The sequence below is a fragment of the Macadamia integrifolia genome, chromosome 14 (assembly GCF_013358625.1).
Source record: "Macadamia integrifolia cultivar HAES 741 chromosome 14, SCU_Mint_v3, whole genome shotgun sequence".
Classification (NCBI taxonomy): Eukaryota; Viridiplantae; Streptophyta; class Magnoliopsida; order Proteales; family Proteaceae; genus Macadamia; species Macadamia integrifolia.
In genome coordinates this window covers 12,781,042-12,798,739 of record NC_056570.1, presented here as the reverse complement: position 1 = coordinate 12,798,739, position 17,698 = coordinate 12,781,042, and the positions used below count along the sequence as shown (strand labels likewise).

The 17,698-nt window shown below is 36.8% G+C and overlaps 2 protein-coding genes and 1 pseudogene across 2 annotated transcripts; all 3 read right to left on the bottom strand.

Annotated features, from left to right (window-relative positions):
- Positions 1 to 251: 251 nt before the first annotated feature.
- On the bottom strand, positions 252 to 2,888 carry LOC122061375 (methylesterase 2-like). The gene is made up of 3 exons (XM_042624618.1): positions 2,450 to 2,888; positions 2,196 to 2,318; positions 252 to 645 (listed from the first exon to the last, which is right to left on the bottom strand). Exons 1-3 carry the CDS (start codon positions 2,822 to 2,824, stop codon positions 367 to 369), a joined length of 777 nt encoding a protein of 258 aa, XP_042480552.1. The 5' UTR covers positions 2,825 to 2,888; the 3' UTR covers positions 252 to 366.
- A 6,742-nt stretch (positions 2,889 to 9,630) lies between these two features.
- On the bottom strand, positions 9,631 to 11,655 carry LOC122060630 (methylesterase 2-like). Its single transcript, XM_042623759.1, has 3 exons — positions 11,174 to 11,655; positions 10,835 to 10,954; positions 9,631 to 9,918 (listed from the first exon to the last, which is right to left on the bottom strand). Exons 1-3 carry the CDS (start codon positions 11,336 to 11,338, stop codon positions 9,631 to 9,633), a joined length of 573 nt encoding a protein of 190 aa, XP_042479693.1. The 5' UTR covers positions 11,339 to 11,655.
- A 1,703-nt stretch (positions 11,656 to 13,358) lies between these two features.
- LOC122062106 lies at positions 13,359 to 16,703 on the bottom strand (annotated as a pseudogene).
- Positions 16,704 to 17,698: the final 995 nt, after the last annotated feature.

Below are 17,698 nucleotides of genomic sequence, written 5' to 3'. Positions count from 1 at the left end.
TTTCAGAAAAAAAGGGAAGAGAGAGATAGACACAATGGATGCTAGCATACTTGATATCGGCAACATACCCAACCTTTTCCCTAATTTTATATTAAAAGTGAGTAGCTTAATGTGAAAACTTATAGGCATTTAAACATCTTCTTCTTTACCGATGAACTTCTGAGGATGACTTCTAGTAAGTCGCTGACATGTCTTTTTCGCATCCCTATACCTCCTGGAAAAATATAGATACTATCATACCAGTGAAGACATGTAGGAAGAAAAGTCTTGGATTTCAGCGATTACATTACCCAGCTCTTTGGAATTTCCTGAACTTAAAATTGACTATATTGGAGTTATTCAGAGAGTATGATTTACAGAAATTGCCTAGTATGTAGTGACAATATCTAAGAGATGAGAAACCAATTCTTTGGGCTTTGCTAGCATAGGCATGTGACCTGAATGCTCAATCACCTTAACCTCCTTCACCCCAAAATTATTAATCATCAGATGCTGGAAATCCTCGGTAATGGCTAAATCCTCTTTGCAAACAATATAAACTCTATCAACTGACCCATACTTCTCTGCTGAAAAAGGATCCATTTTTACCAAATCTTCTTGGAAGAATGATGCAGGCCTTTTCAGTGTCGACACCAGCGCAAAATCCTAAAAAATATTGAAAAAGATTAAAAAAAAATAATTACAGTAATAATGCCTTATTAAAATTAGGTTACTTTACTTAAAAAAAAGGAAAAAAGAAAAAAAAGTGTCTTTGTTGGAGGGCCTCCGCGCCCTGTTGCATTAGAGAGACAGAAAAACAAAAGCAAATATGGGTGAGTGTTTTCTGGATGGATGTACGGGCTAGGCTGCGTCTAGACACAAGGGGTGTGAAATGATCACTACACCCCATGATCGAAGTTTCCCCGTACATTTTTATTGCCTGAGGCACATGACGCAACCACTACATCCCAATCAAAAAACCTTAATCCGGCAAATATGTAGCCTAAAGACATGAAAATGAAGTTCGAACAATAAATATATATATATATATATATATATGTATGTCCATTCTTAATGCCTTGAAATTTAAGAAATGCCCTAAGGTTAAAAATATGTGACTGAGTTCTTAGCCTGCTTTTATAATAAAAAATAATAATAATAATAATAATAATAATAATAATAAATTTCTGGTTGGGAGTGTAGCACACATTAACACTCCCCAAGTCTATCTTTCTCCTCCAAAAATTGGGGGGTAGACATGTAATTTTATAGGGGAGAGGAGAGAGATAGACTCAGAGAAGTGCTAGCATACACTACAGTACTCCCATACATTATTTATTGTTCCTAGACATACATAGAGAAAAAGAAGTTTGAAAGGCAGCAGCCTTAGGGATAGAAAGGGGTGAAATGACTACCCCACCCTTTGATGCTTTTGAGTGTGCTTTGCACTCTAACGTCAGCCCCTCATGGTCGGAGGGCCATATTGCCTTCAAGGGAATCCCCTCCCAAATATATATTCAAGGGAAAATTATATGTACCACCTCTTAAAAAAACCTCATATGACGTGCGAGGACCACTTTTTCTACTCACAGGATGGATTTAGTAATTGGTATCTGTGTTTGTCAATACTGATACAAGTTACCTAATAAGATCAATCAGATATCAGTCACTTAAACCATGCTTGCAGCTTAGCATGATTAATTTTTTTTTGGTAGAAGCTTGATTAGATTTGACCACAAGTAACCCTAGCATCAACAATAATTTGATGCGATTTTTTGTTTTGGCTGTAGGGGGCCACTATGAGTTATATGTATAAAGGCCCATGAAAGAGTCAAGGATAGAAATGAAAGGGGCGATGATCCTCTGCCGCGGGTGTGGTCGTGTGGTGAGCATCAAACGACTTAGACGACATTGGCATACACCCTGATGTCGTGTCGGCCATCGAATCCTCATCGTTCCGAAGATTTTTTTCGCTCAAGAGGACCACAGCCTTCTTGAAAAGCAAGAATGCAAGAATGATAATTTAGTAACTGAATGATATATTTATATACTGACTAACTCCATGAAACACTTTCCCAAGAGAGACGTGCTAACCACCAGGTCCTTGATCAAGAGAAATCGAGAGAGATTTTTTCAAAGCCATAAATATCTTTTTTTTTTTGATAAAGAAAACCATAAATTCTTGAGTGAGAGACAAATAGAGCCAGAGAAGATACCTCTGCAGAGCATAGCTGATAAAGCCTGGTCCTCAAGAACTCATCACTGAAAAATAACCATGTTGTGTTCCCTTTATTAGACATAGAATAACTGTCCTTCCACTCCATTGGAACCTTCATATACTGTGAATTCAGATCACAAACCAAACAATCTATGGTCAGTAATAACAGAAAGAAGGGAACCAAAATCTCCAATTACAAGATCAAAGCAACAACGGAGAATAACAAAAACAAGATCAAGAAGCAAAATAGACCTCATCGATGACATGAGAGGGCTTATGAGAGGTATCAGGCATGAAAGCTGCTATAAACACAGCCACAAGTATCTTATCAGGGAATTTCTCCATTGCCAAAGCCAAACTCAAGCCTCCTGCACTGTGACCCACAAGTACAACCTTTTCTTCCAAATTCTCCAATAAGTTGAGCAATGGTTGGGAGTATTGGGAGAGTGTATGAACGGTATTTATTGAATCCACACCAGCCCATGAAGTGATTGAAGGAGCAAGTTGGAGGGTTGTGACCTTATGGCCTGCAGACTCCAACAATGGCTTAACCTTGAACCAGTACCATTCTCCATGGCCGGCACTGTGCACTAGAACAAAATGCTTTGATCCTTGCCCCTCAGCCATCTCTCTCTCTCTCTCTCTCTCTCTCTCTCTCTATGTTTGGACTTGTCCAGAGCTCTACTTAGTCCTGCATTTACAATCAAAGAAATGTCAAATTCAAGAAAATATGTTAGCTGATGTGACAACTGTCACATCAACGTAAGAAGTTACAAAAGGTTCCATAATGGACAATGAATTGTATTGTAACCTCACACTTCTTGACTATAGGAATGGGAGTTTCGTTTTCAAGGAAGGAATGGGAGTTACGCTTTGGTTTTGGCTAGAATTGGATTGATTCAATATCAATTTTGGACTCATCACATGAAAATAGTCGGTAATAGATTTTTTTTATCAAGAAATTAAATTTGTTTTGATTGCCTAATTCTAAAATATTTTTAGAATAAATTCCGATTTATTTGGTACTTTAATTTGATAGCATGATGGTACTGGTGAGATTAGGGGTGTAAGTTTAGCCCTGATGATCCGAACCCGCCTTAACTTGTCCTGAGCCCGAACCTTATCTAACCCGACTATGAGGGCCAACCCGGCCCAATCTGACCCAACCCTGTGTGGGGTTGGGCCGGGCCTAGGTTGAGGCATAGAAAACCCAGCCCGACCCTAACCCGCCCTGAGTCTAACCCTGATTATTATTGTGCTTTGTAGAATGCAGGTGTCTCTCCTAGTCAAGGGAGTTTCTTGTTGTTGTCATTGGGTTTCTTGTGTGACAAGAATATGATAGAGAACAGTATAACTAATAGAGAGCACAAAGCCAAAGGAAAAACCCATCTCTACCGTCATTAAATAAGGAATGAGGAGAGATGGGGGCTTGTAATACTTGAGTTTCTTAGTCCTTATATAAGATGAAATTCTAACAATAATGAACAATTGAATTATGTCTTAATATGTTGACTTTTGATGAAGGAGATTAAAAAAAGAGTCACATGGAAAAATAGGGGCACATGAAATCTCCATGAAAGAATGATAAAATATCACGTTCAGTATAGTTTAATGGAGGAATTCATTTTAGGGTTTTAATTAAAAAACCGGGTTTCAATTCATTTTAGGAATTGAAATTGGAATTAAATCGTACTTATCGGAATGTGATTCCACTAAAAAGATTAGCTAGGGTCAACCCGACTCAATCCGGCCCAACCCTAAGCCCAATAGGGTTGGGTTAGGGTTGGGTTAGGGTTTAGGGTTAGGGTTAGGGTTGGGTTGGGTTGAGTTTTGGGAGCTAGGGTTGGGCTAGGGTTTTAAGAAACCCGACCCTATTTCACCCCTAGGTGAGATCATTGGGAGAAAAAGAGAGGTGGTATTTTATTTTTAATATGAAATTATTGACTTGACAATCAAATTAACCATTTGTTCTGTAAGGAGATTTCAAAATTGAAACAGCTCTCAGTTATTTCATAATTTTAGATTGTGTAAATAAGGTAAGATTCCATACCAAACACCCCAATTTCAATTTATGACCCCATGGAATTCAAATAAAAATCATAAAAAATTAGCCTTAGATTGAAAAGTAACAAGTCTTGGCTTCGATATAACAAATAGGGAAGGCTACCAAAGATTTCTTGTTGAACATGGTTTCAAGTATTGATATTATATCTGCTGTATCCATCATATCGTGTTAGTATTGGTTGAGATCAATATTGTTTCCTGATTGATTCAAATCGATTACCCATATCATTTCAGGAATACAACGATAAATTTTTTTATTTTTTTTTGGAAAATTACATCCCTCTCTCCTATAGTTTTTTGAAATTACGTGTGGGTCTAAGGATTTGAGTGATTTACGCCCCCTTCCCTGACACTGACAATGTGAGTATGCTATTAGTTTTAGATAGCAAAAGACCTTATTACCCTTTAGTGGAAAAAGGATAATACCCTTAATTGATGATGTCACCTTATATGATGTATCTTAATGTCAAAAATACCCTTACATTAAGGTAAACTTAAAACAAACAAAAGAAGGTTCTTCTTCAACCTAGTGGATGAAAAATTGGAGTACTCAACAAAGAACATTGGAATCGTTCATCATCAATATTTGAAGATCAAATAAGAAGATTCACACCTAAGGGAGGCAATCCGAGAGGGACATGGCATGAAAGAGAAGCTTGTTGTTCTTCATCTCACCTTGTAGATGGATAGTTTTATACTTTCAAGGCCGATCTTGCCTTCTTCCCATCAATTCTCTCTATTCCCTTCCCAGCCCCGTTAGCCGTCATAATCCGGTGGTAATTTCCTCCCCGGTAGAGACGTTATCTGTGCTTCGCGATCCAAATCGAATCGACTTATCTGATTAGCTTTTAGTTTTTTAATTTTTTTTTTCCCTTTTTTCTTCGTTTCTATTTGTATAATCTCCCTCGGATTTCGATAATTTCGGTTGGAGATCCTGTTTTCTGTTTTCAATTTGGATTTTTTTTTTTCATTCTCTCTTAATTGACACCCCGACCTTCTAATTTCGTGGGAAAATTCTGCAGATGATGTCAGTATGTTTTGAACGCTTCAAATTTTGATTGGGAATTCGTCTACTTCCCGTTTGGAATTATTTATTTATATCGTTTTTGTAATTCTTTCCAACGGATCCATGTATTTCGTTTCTCTGGATAGTCCAATCGATAGCATCGTGAGAAAACAGAACCGATTTCGGCAGAAGATCCGGAGGTTCCGCTTTTGAAAGAGCTGAAATCTAGTATTAACTTCCACGAGAGATCTGATTACTTTCTATCTGACGCTGAAGTATGATGATGGAGGGATTGAATAGGCCGATGGACAGATGGGTTCACGGTGCCTCGCAGCTTGGGCCTTATTTCATGAGTCTTTCCAGATGCTCGCTGCCAGGACCCTACGGATTTGCCTATATGCTTATTGAAGCCATTGGGTCAAAGAGACTATTTGATCTCAATCTTCCGTGCTTGACGCCGGACAAATTTTGATCTGATTTTGTCGAGATAACAAAAGACGTAGTTTCGGAGATGGAAGAAGATTTATCTCTTTTCTTAATTTTAAATGAAGGGTCTTTCGGTCTCTTCACTTCGTTCTGTGGGTATTTTCGGTATAAGAAATATGACCTCACTATATAACAGATTCAAACTCACAACCACTAGTGGATTGGACTCAAATGTAAGAATCTTTCATATTTCAGGGGAGGGGGTGTAAATCGCTCAAACCCTTGGATCCACATGTAATTTTGATAAACTATAGGGGAGGGGATGTAATTATCCCTTATTTTTTTACAAAACAAAGGATAAAATGACCAATATGCACCGCTGACTCACGGTAAATCAATAATTTTTATTTTGCAGTTTTAGTAAAATGAAAAAGCTTAAGTCTCTATAAAAAAATATTAGTTTATTTGAAACTTATAAATTGACTGCTAGATTCAGTCTTTAACTTAGTGGTTGGCCTCTATTCTTGATATTTTAATCACAAGTTGATCCATGAGAGCCCCTTGACAGGGATATTGGGATCAACGAATTTTGAGTTATCACTACGGTTCCTCGTGTGACCTCAAGTTCTGTTTCTTGCCACCAATAAAACGGGATTCGGTAAAGTAGCCAGATGAAAGGGAAGCTTACGCTTGGTGTTGTATTGGTTGGTTGGAGGAATATTTCTGGAGATTCTTTTTTTCCTGTAAACCCTTAATAGGAACTTCCAGGTCTTTTTTTTTTTGGGGGAGATGGAAAAGAAGAAAATTAAGATTAAGAAAAGCAACTAACTACATCAATGTCAATAATAGTGATATCAAGTTTAGATTAATTGTTATATAAATTAATAAAGAAAGCAAACGTTGGATCAGGGATCATCAATGGAGCTTTCCTTGCAGTGGTTGCACTACGTGTTCATCTGTACGAACAATGAAGAGTGACAGATTGTGGTGATCTCATTAGGTAAAGTTCCACTCTTCGAATTCAAGAATTGCAATAGAGATTCTTAGAGAAACTCTTTCAATTGAGAGAGACGAAAGAGAATAGGGGGAGAAAGAGAGAGAGAGAGAGAGAGAGAGAGAGAGAGAGAGAGATTAGATTCAAAACATTGCTTTGTTGTGGCCAAACTTCTTATTTATAGAGATTTAGCGAGTTAGGGAACATAATCCTAGTGGGTCTATGACTACTTTAAGTGCATGGGTGACCCATGAGCGAACCAAGTCAAGACCCAATCCGACCTAATTCGATTAACAGTTTATAGGCATATAAGTGATATATCGCATGAGAAAGACCAGTTGTTGGTAGGCTTGAGTCAAAAAGATGTTAACAACAACAAATTATAAACATCCAAAAAGAGAGAAATTAATGCTCCAAAGCCACGATGTGATTTTTTTTTTTTTTTCAAAAAATAAGTATTCATGTCCTCCAAATCACTCCACACTTCTCTTATATTCCTTCCATCCCTTCATACTTGCTTAAGTCCAAGAAGAAATCTCTGCACACTTCTTAGAACTATTTGATCATGACATTTCTGGGGATCTAGATTAGGGCTGAAATAAGAATAAAGGGAAAGAAACTCCTTGGTCATGCGGCTCCTATGCCAATACAAGGGTCAATGAAGGGAAGGGATGCACATAGGCAAAAATAAGGGGTGGGGTTTTCAAGATTTCAAGGGGTGTAGGCATCATTTTGCTTCCCTCTATGTCTCGGCACAAGGGCTATGTGATCAGGGAGCATTCGTTCCCCCTTAGAATAAATGCCAAAAGTCTTAAGTACAAAACAGAGTACTCCCACGTTGAAGTTAATCATGTATATAGATGCAATCAAATTTTGCTTTATTAGTATCTGTTTTGCAACTTGTAGGTCTTTGAATATTTATTTCTAGTGGTGTCAATGGGTTGAGTTGGCCTAGCTATTTTAAAATTATAAGTCAACCCTAAGGTCTCTTAAATCAGCACAGATCCAGTGCAACCTAGGTCAGACTAGGATATCTCAGACTAGTCCTAGTCTTGTGAGGTTTAGCCAACACAACCTAGCCCTAATTGACCTTGAGCAGAGCTAGGTTGTCCTTGATTGATCATGGAAGCCCTTGTATATTGCCATTTGGATGCCTGTTCACTTTTAAACTTTGAAAAGCCAACAATATATATTAAGAAAAGAAAAGTGAAGATAGATGTGAGTGGTGTGATTAAAAAAAGGTGTTGATGGTGAATGAAGACATTTAAAAAAAATGTAAGACATTTACACTTTAAGAAAAAAAAATAAGGATGGATGTTGGTGGTGTGTGATTAAAAAATGTGTTGATGGTGAGTAGAGACATTAAAAAGAATAAAAATGACATTTTATACGTTTAGTGTAATTTGTTTTTGCTAGAAGATCAAAATAATTATTAAAGAAGTAAGGAAAAAGAACGAGAATAAAAACTGAAAAAAAAAATAACATATCAACTGTAGATTCAAGGACCCCCACCTTCAGCATTGCCATCAGTAGGAGAACTAAAATCGCACGACACCAAAACCTGAATATGAGTCTTGATGCAACATCATTCTCTATCTCCTACCTAACATGACGCGGGTGGTGCAGTAATATAATATATTTATGTATAGGGAGAGGGATAGGTATGCCGCCGATATCAAGTATGCTAGCGGATAGCACCAATAGAAACACATGATGGAGTATCATTCAGGAAGGAGATGAGGGTCATTTCAGAAAAAGGAAAGAGAGAGATAGACACAATGGGTGCTAGCATACTTGATATCGGCAGCATACCCAACCTTTTCCCTTATGTATATATTAATGCAATATATTTATTGTATACATAGGGTCAGGCTGGACTCTGCCAAGGCCTATACCTAAGCCTGTACATGCCTAATATTGGGCCTGAAATTCCAGCCCAAGCCCACCATACAGGTTGAAACACTTAGTTTAGGCCTAGATCAAACTCAGGTCTCGCTAGAGTGGGTTTGGGTTGAACAGACTGTTTTTTGGACACCCTTATTTGTTTCTATTTTGATTTTCTTTTGACACTTTTGTCTGGACCTTGGGGATTTAAATGACTTGACCTAAAATAAAGAAAGTATCTTATGTAGTCCTTGGACATGAAATAGGAAGCACTTCCATAGAACGGTACATCTTCATTTTGATAAAATAATTTTTGGAATGAAAAATTTTATGTCTTTTCCTTTTGATAAAATAATTTTTGGAATGAAAATTTTTATGTCTTTTGTTTTAATTCCAACCATTTTATGACCAACAAACACTTTCAAAAAAATGCCGTAAGCGTATGGAACTTAAATATTTGTAAGAGTGTAAAATGGCATTTACTCATCTGATCGGCCACTCTATTAGCCAACCCCAATCCATGGCCTTGTCAAACTGCTGATCCGTTTCCTCTCTTTGAGAAGAGGGATCCTCATCCACTAGGATGCCAGCCGGAATAACAACTCAAGTCTCCTAAAATAATTATTCTTTTTAATATTTTATGGAAAATGATTTTTGTGGAGGAATGTGGCCATTGCACCTAGACATATGAGATGAAATGATCACACCACCCCTATGAAATACGATATGATTTTCCTACCAATGAGTCCATGTGTGCTCCCATTGACCCCACGTAAGTTCAGGAGCCATGCTCCTCCACAAAAAACAGTTAACAATATTTTATATATAATACAAACGAGATTTATCTCTCTCTCTCTCTCTCACATCAAACACAGAAGAAGCATGGTTTTCCTCAAACAGTAATAGCATACAAAGAGCTAGTAGAGTTGGGCTTGAACCTGTCAGGCCCATCATCAGGCCAGGCATATGCATATGTGTTGGGTCACAACCGAGCCCAAGTTACAGCCCTGGTTCATTAATGCCAGCTTATAAGTAAGGACTAAAGTAAGTGTTGTGACATCATGATGATGAGGAATAATTTCTAGCAATTTCTAACAAATGTACAGACAACTCCAAGGGCCTTGACAACTGAGGCAGATGACCTGAATGATGAATCACCTTCACTTCCTTCCCTGAATAATTACCAATCATCTCAGGTTGGAAATCTTCTATTACTCCTAAATCAACTTTAGCTACAATATAAACTCGATCTACAGATCCATATTTCTCTTCAGAAAGCTGGATCTTATCCAAGTCGTTAGGGAATAATGATCCCGGCCTTTTTAGTGCAGAGATCAGCGCAAAATCCTGTGGTAATCAATAGAAGGTACAGACATATTACAAAAAGAAAATATAACAATAGATGTAAAGGTTCATGATTGAATTTGATTTTAAAATTTTATGTATGACCAATTTTTCCAAGCTGCTTGGTCATGCATTCTTTATTTTTACCTTAAAAGAAAAAGATTGAACTCATTAACACCAACAAAAATGCTCCTATTAGTGAAAAAAATATTTAGAAATGGAAAAATTAGCATTTTTAGAAAGAAAAAAAAAATACTAATAATGACGCAGAGATCATGAATTCAACTCTCCTCCACACTAGGGACCAGCTAAATGAAAATGGTTTCATGTGTTCTAATCTTTTTTGGTTTATGTGGTTTGTCGGTCTTACACCGAATGGGGTTTACTTTGTTTACCTATAAAATAAGTTTTGACATTAATCACCCCAACCCAAAGAAAAAAAAAATTTTGTGGCCATGGTTTTATGTACAAAGAAGAGAGAAATTAGACATAAGGTTGTCAACTTCTTATTGATAACGAAACAGTATCAAAGGGAATTTGATATGATTTTGATAGATATTAGAGACAAAATCATTGGGTGTATATCTAACCTTAGAAAGATCAAAATTGTACTGTTGCATATCGAATTACCTACTACACATATACATAAAAGGCAAAAAATGGTTAAAATTATTGTATAGAAATCGTTAAAAACCATATTCATACTGAATAAGACATGATATTTATATCAAATAAAAACCATGCCAAAATTGTCACAAGCCAATACAATATTGAAATATAAGAAATTTCTTGATACAGTGCAGTTTAGTATCTACTGGTCTGCAGTACTATTGAATACTGTACCGTTTAACACCCTTAGTTAGACCTCTGTCCTAATAAATAGTGATAAAAAAAAAAATGTAAAATAGAGAGATCAAACCTCTAGAGAACATAATTGATAGAACGAAGACTTCAAGAACTTGTCACTGAAGGAAATCCATGAGTTATTCCCACGAGTAATTGAGCAATTGTCCTTCCAGACTTTTGGAACCTTCATAAACTGTATTGTTCATTAAATGGGAAAGGAAAGACATCAGTTTCAACCTAAGCAAAGAAGAAGAAGAACTATGGATCAAAGGGACGAGACCCTTTAATTAACCCGTCCCCTTTCCCCACCCCAATTGAGTGGCCTTGTGGCCACGCGGTGAAAGAACAATAAATACTCATTCACCGTGGTCTTAGAGAAATTCGGTCCTATATATAAAGCATATAAAAATACCTCACGGACAACATAAGAGAGCTTGTGTGCTGTATCTGGCATGAGCGCAGTAACGAAGACAGCTACAAATACCTTCTTAGGGAACTTCTCCATTGCAAGAGATATGCTCAACCCTCCAAAACTTTGAGCAACAACTATAACCTTGTGGTGGTCTATACATTTCATCACATCAAATTATGGTTTTGAGTAATTCAAAAATGTAATATTCTCTGTTGAATCAAGGGAGGTGGTGAGTGTAGGTCCAAGCTGAACGGTGGTCACTTCATAGCCAGCAGCCTCAAGCGAGGGCTTAAGCTAGTACCAATTCCATTCTCCATGGCCTGAACCATGAACAAGGACCATATGACCCAATCCGGATGCCTTCTCCAATCCTTTGCATTTCCTTTGATTAAAGCTACACTCTGGAGGCCCATCATTCCCCTCAACCAGGATGAGTTTCACCATTCCCGTCAACAATAACATGGCCATTACGATCTCACTTGGACAGCTCTCTCTCTCTCTCTCTCTCTCTCTCTCTCTCTCTCTCTCTCTCTATATATATATATATATATATATATATATATATGTGGAAGAGGAAGAACGCCATAAAAGAATGCCTTCATCGATTGAGAAATTTCGAGTCATACATGTAGAAAATAGTGACAAGTAACGAATTTTGAGGTACCTAGTAAATACGGTTGTTGAGTTCTTATTAATTGACTACCTGGTCATTTAATGCAAGACCCATCCATTTTGACCTGATTAGGCATCAATTTGAATTAATTAGCCAACTGGTTAAACCTGGTTGCTTAACATTTATTTGTAGGTATCAGTGAAATGATGAATCCAGATCAGGTCGTTGTACGAAAATGGTTCTCATACTGTGTCTGATTCACACTTGGATTCCACTTAATATCTTCCTTCTTTCAATTGTTTTTCACTTTGAGTGGAATCCAAGTGTGGATCAAACACCATACAAGAAAGGTTCTCGTACAAGGACCTGATTCACACCCTGAAATGATATGAATCCCCTTAAGCTTCCTCAACTTCTCCTCCCCTCCTTACCTCCTCTGCCGTGCTTGAACAACTAGACTTAGACTCTGGGTCAGCTTGACCCTCCTCAGTCTTCATTCAAAAACAGACAAGGATAGAAGGATAAAAACAGTCGGGAGTATTGACTTAGTAGCAGTTTGGAATGTTGACTTGGTCCACACTTTTTCTTGTCTATTATTGAGTGATTTCAAAGGCACTGAAAGAGATAAATAAATCAAATAACATGTCTCACCGTAGAAGGGTCTTGAAAATTTAACAAGTGAGAGCACACATCTAATTTTGTGAACAATAGTGTGATTCATCCTTTCTTATGATTCACCAGTTATAGTTTTCCACAAGGAATGAAACATGGATCAAAATCTAGCATATTTTTTTAACATTCTCTAAACCAAATCCATTTAGACTTTCTATTTTTGTGTAGTTTCATTTATAGTCTATATCTAAACGAGATGAAACTAAATGTATTGGAAAAATTGGATTTTTCCCACGAGGTTATACATAAAACTCTTTTTTTAAGAAAAATCATCTTCAATGGAGAAACTGCCCCTGATTGCCAAATAAGCAAGTTTTTGCCTACGGGTGTTGTAACATTTCATACAGTATCGAAACTAGACAAAATCAGGTGTGCTGAAAAAGAAAAAGTCACTCGCATGAAGGAACCAATTTTTAAATAAATCATTTTCACTGATTCCCCTGAACTTAAATAGGCTATATTTGCTAGCTTTGACCCAATATCCCACACCACTTACCATTGAGGACTCAACCCACTCCATACGCATCATGTAATATTAACATTCCATCGGAGAGCCCGAAAGCTATCACGTCGTCACCAGTTTTCGATTTTGTATAAGAAAGTTATGGCACCTGAAAGGTTTAGGAGAAATTTGGTCTTTTTATATGGCTGAGTTTGACAATCGGGTCTTCCGAAAAATTGTAAATCGTCGAGTCGTAGTTATAACATTTTTCATTTCATCTCAATCTGAATCCAACACCAAGAGCTTTTAAGCCATTTTTTATTTGAAATTATAGAACGACTTAACGAAAACGCGCATAACTTTTTTATTCGACTTCAAATCGAAACGAAATGAAAAGCATTGTGATCACGGCTCAACGCTTTACAACTTTCTAAAATATACAATCATAAGACTCAAACTAATAAAATGGAATTACACCATTACCAATAAACTGAAATTTACACCATTACCCATCTTTTTAATGGGATTGAGATACATCGGGATTGGGATATTCCACAGAGAGAGAGAGAGAGAGAGAGAGAGAGAGAGAGAGAGAGAGAGAGTATATACTCTATAACAAAAGCAGATAATATGTACTCACACACAAAGACAAATCTTTTTTGTTTTTGGTAAAACATACAAAGACAAATCAAACACAATAGAAAAGTGTTTCCTCCAACAGGAATAGGATCCATAGAGCTAGCTAGTAGAGTTGGGCTTAAAGCTATCAGGCACATCAAGCCAGGCACATGCGATATGTATTGGGTCATAAGTCATTACCCAACCCAAGTTGCAGCCCTGGTTCATTAATGGCCAGCCCTATATAAGGTCTCAAATAGGAGGAGTGGCATCATTATGATGTGGAATAATTTCTAGCAATTTCCAACAAATGTGCAGACAACACCATGGGCCTTGACAACATAGGCATGTGACCTGAATGATGAATCACCTTCACTTCCTTCACTGAATAATTAGAATCATCTCACGTTGGAAATCTTCTGTTATTGCTAAATCATCTTTAGCTACAATAAAAACTCGATCCACAGATCCATATTTCTCTTCAGAAAGCTGTATCTTATCCAAGTCATTAGAAAAAAATGAGGTCGGCCTTTTTAGTGTAGAGATCAGTGCAAAATCCTGTAGTGATACAAGTTATGGAAATATTACGATACTTCCTTGTTGAAAATTAACAAAAAATACCAAAAAATAAATAATAACTAGGCTTGAGAAATACTATTTTAGAAGTTGTTGTTGGGCAATTAATTAACTCAGGAACCATCCATGCCTCTCCAAGATTAGTCAATTTTGGTAGGTAATAATAAGGGTATTTCCTTTAATCCTTGCTAGGTAACCAATTGGTAGTTAATCTCAAATATGTGATGCAAGTAAATCATGGATTAGATAATTTTCTCAATCGGTTTAGCATTTCATATTTATTGATTGCTAAGTCTCTATGTGAACTGACCACTCAGCCATGCATTTATTTACTACCATGGATATCTGGTCTTTACATTCTTATTTTGATAATTACAAGTTCATGTATGTTCCACGGGACGTTAATAGATAGCTGGTGCCTTAGATAGGAAGGCCATATCTTTGACATGTACAACAATTTGACCCCTTTCCAATCCATGTTAATAGGAGCAATGTTTTCCTCCGTCCATGATTTATTCAGGCTTCTATTAATAAAATCGATCTCTTCAAAATAAATAAATAAATAAATAAGAACAGTTTAATTAGTCTATGCATTAAGTATTGCATTAACTATATTTGTATCACGAACTGGCAGGATATAACTAGACCCCCCATGGGTTGTGAGACTTCGTTTAGGGGAAAGTTGTGTGTTCCTATTAAAATAGAGCTCCTAAATGTGTTAAAGCAATACATAAGTTTCGTAGCCTTCTCCTCATTTTCATCTCTAAACCTTTTTTTAATTCTGTACAAAGTGAAAAAAAAATAAAATGAAGGGAACGGTTTTCCTAAAGTATTGCCTTGATATCTTTCATGAGGTAGGGCAGATGAAGCTGAAATTTTTTTGATAGATAGATGCCAATGTCGTTTGTTCGCACCTTAAATTTAAGGAGAATTGACCAAGTGGGAAATAAAACTTAGAAAAACTTGTAGCAAAAATAAAACTATTGCAAAAAATAGATGCACGGCTGAAATACGGAAAATCTAACAATACATTTGAAACTATATAATTGAGTTTGAGTCCAATTTTGCCACACTGTGTGTCCCTTGTGGAGCAGAATTCTTTTCCCTTAAAGGGAAAAAAAAAGGTTGAGCTCCTAAAAGCTAAAAAATGTGCTGCTATTTAGATAAAAAAAAAGCTTTAGAAATGAAATAAGTTAGCATTTTTAGAAAAAAATATAATAATAATTATGTAACCAAGGAATACCTCAGTTGGAAATTGAAAAGGGGCCATGACTAATGAAGCAGAGATCCTAAATTCAACTCTTCTCCACCCGTGGGACCAGCTGAATGAAAATGGATTAATGGGCTTCCTGTGGGTTGCTGGTCTTAAATAGAATCGGGTGTTTACTTTCACTTTGTTTACCCAAAGAACCCAAAGAAGTAAGGGTTGACACCAACTCCTCCTCCTCCGCCTCAACCCCACCTCCCCCCTTTCCGAAAAAAAAGCAAAGGTTGTACCAATGTGTAAGATTTCACCATCATGCGTCCAATTAAGTAGGTCATAATATCCATAATCTACCTCTACACTACGAAAAAAAACTATTTTCTTGACTCAAACTCACAATCAGTAGGTTGCAATTGAACAACCTTATCATTAGGCAGAGGTCCTTGTTCTCTTAAAAATAAAATAAAATTATTTGTGGAAAGAGAAGAGAGAGATTAAACCTCTAGAGAACATAATTGATAGAGCGAAGACTTCAAAAACTTGTCACCGAAGGAAAACCATGAGCTGTTGTCCCTACTAGTAAATGAGCAACTGTCCTTCCAGTCTCTTGGAACCTTCGAAAACTGTATTGTTCACCAAAAGGAAAGATATCAGTTTCGACCTCAGCAAAGAAGAAGAACTCTCTCTCTCTCTCTCTCTCTCTCTCTCTCTCTCTATGTATATATATATATATATATCAAAGATCAAAGAAGCATATAAAAATACCTCACGGACGACATAAGAAAGCTTGTGTGCTGTATCTGGCATGAGGGCAGTAAGATAGACAGCTACAGATACCTTCTTAGGGAACTTCTCCGTTGCAAGAGATATGCTCACTCCTCCAAAACTATGACCAACAAGCATAACCTTGTGGTGGTCTATACATTTCATTACATCAAATAATGGTTTTGAGTATTTCAAAAATGTAATATTTTCTGTTGAATTGAGGGAGGTGGTGAGTGTAGTGCCAAGCTGAACGGTGGTCACTTTATAGCCAGCAGCCTCAAGTATGGGCTTAAGCCTGAACCAATTCCATTCCCCATGGCCTGCACCATGAACAAGAATAAAATGACCCAACCCTGATGCCTTGTCGAATCCTGATTTGCATTTCCTTTGATTAAAGCTATAGTCTTGAAGCCCACCATTTCCCTCAACCAGGATGAGTTTCACCATTGCCATCAACAATAACATAGCCATTACAATCTCACTTGAACGGCCCATCTCTCTCTCTCTCTTTGTGCTAGGTTTACGTGCCTCTTCAGCTCTCTTCTATTTATACATAGAGGTAGAAGAGGAAGACCGCCATAGAAGCTGTATGAATTTTCCATTTCTTTTTTCGCCAAACATGAAATTTTCCATTTCTCAAGTCAAGAAAATAGTGACAAGTCAGGAATGTTAACCTGGTCAACACGCTTGTTGGGTTCTTATTACTTGACTACTTAGTCGTTTATTGCAAAATTCTTCAATTTTTGAAAGCTTGAATTTTGACTTAGATTGGTTATCAAGAAATCGTTTGGCTGTCAATGTCTGTAGCCAACTTATGAATGGTCGATAATAACCTCTATTATTGCCACGATCCCCTATAGTGATCATCCAAACCCCTTGGTCATGGAAGAAAAGTGGGTGTGGGAGAACTCAGTCCTACAAACAATTATGGAAAAAAAAAACTTTTATTGGTTTCGATTTGGCTTTTAATAGGACTTGTGTGATCTGATTTCCAGCTGGTTTCACCACACTTAAAACCGAAGCCAATCCAAAAAGGAATAGAACAGAAGCTCCTCCAACTCAAGAATTTACTTTTCTGATTAGATAAATACAATTTACATTTTATTTCTACTTTTGAATAAGTGTTGAAGGAAATGAACATAGAAAATCTCTAGGTCGAATGTCATTCACAATCTGTAGTTCTATACATTTGCAACCGTAAAATTCCTTGGATTCTTCAACAGCAATAGTGGTATTGTAAAGTTCTCTTGGATAGCTTGACATGAACTATGAGACATTATTTCCACCAAACAAATTTTGTTGCAAACAAGTTGGAAAAAGTATTCTGCTGCAACCATGTCCACTACTTCCTGGGACAATGCACCTTCGTCTATTTTTCATGATTTGATCTGTGATGCTCAACAGAGCCTAGGTTAAGATTCTCTTAATTATGCTATGTTTTTTCTTTTGATTGGGATGTTAATTCTGCTGATGGCCAAGCCGAAGGTGGAATAACAGCTTAATGGGATTGTAAACTCATATCCTTTCATTCTATTTAATAAAGTTCACTTGCTGATTCTTAGCAAATAAAAAAAATTTTGAAGGAAATTTTTTAATGAAAATTCAAAAGCCTTGAGCAAAAGCTAAAGTGCTTAG

Coding starts and splice junctions, on each gene's coding strand:
- LOC122060630 (XM_042623759.1), bottom strand. CDS start 11,338: ATGAAATGTATAGACCACCACAAGGTTATAGTTGTTGCTCAAAGTTTT. Junction 10,955..11,173: donor TCTCTTATGTTGTCCGTGAG/GTATTTTTATAT, acceptor TGAACAATACAG/TTTATGAAGGTTCCAAAAGT. Junction 9,919..10,834: donor ATCAATTATGTTCTCTAGAG/GTTTGATCTCTC, acceptor TGATTACCACAG/GATTTTGCGCTGATCTCTGC.
- LOC122061375 (XM_042624618.1), bottom strand. CDS start 2,824: ATGGCTGAGGGGCAAGGATCAAAGCATTTTGTTCTAGTGCACAGTGCC. Junction 2,319..2,449: donor CCTCTCATGTCATCGATGAG/GTCTATTTTGCT, acceptor CTGAATTCACAG/TATATGAAGGTTCCAATGGA. Junction 646..2,195: donor ATCAGCTATGCTCTGCAGAG/GTATCTTCTCTG, acceptor AATATTTTTTAG/GATTTTGCGCTGGTGTCGAC.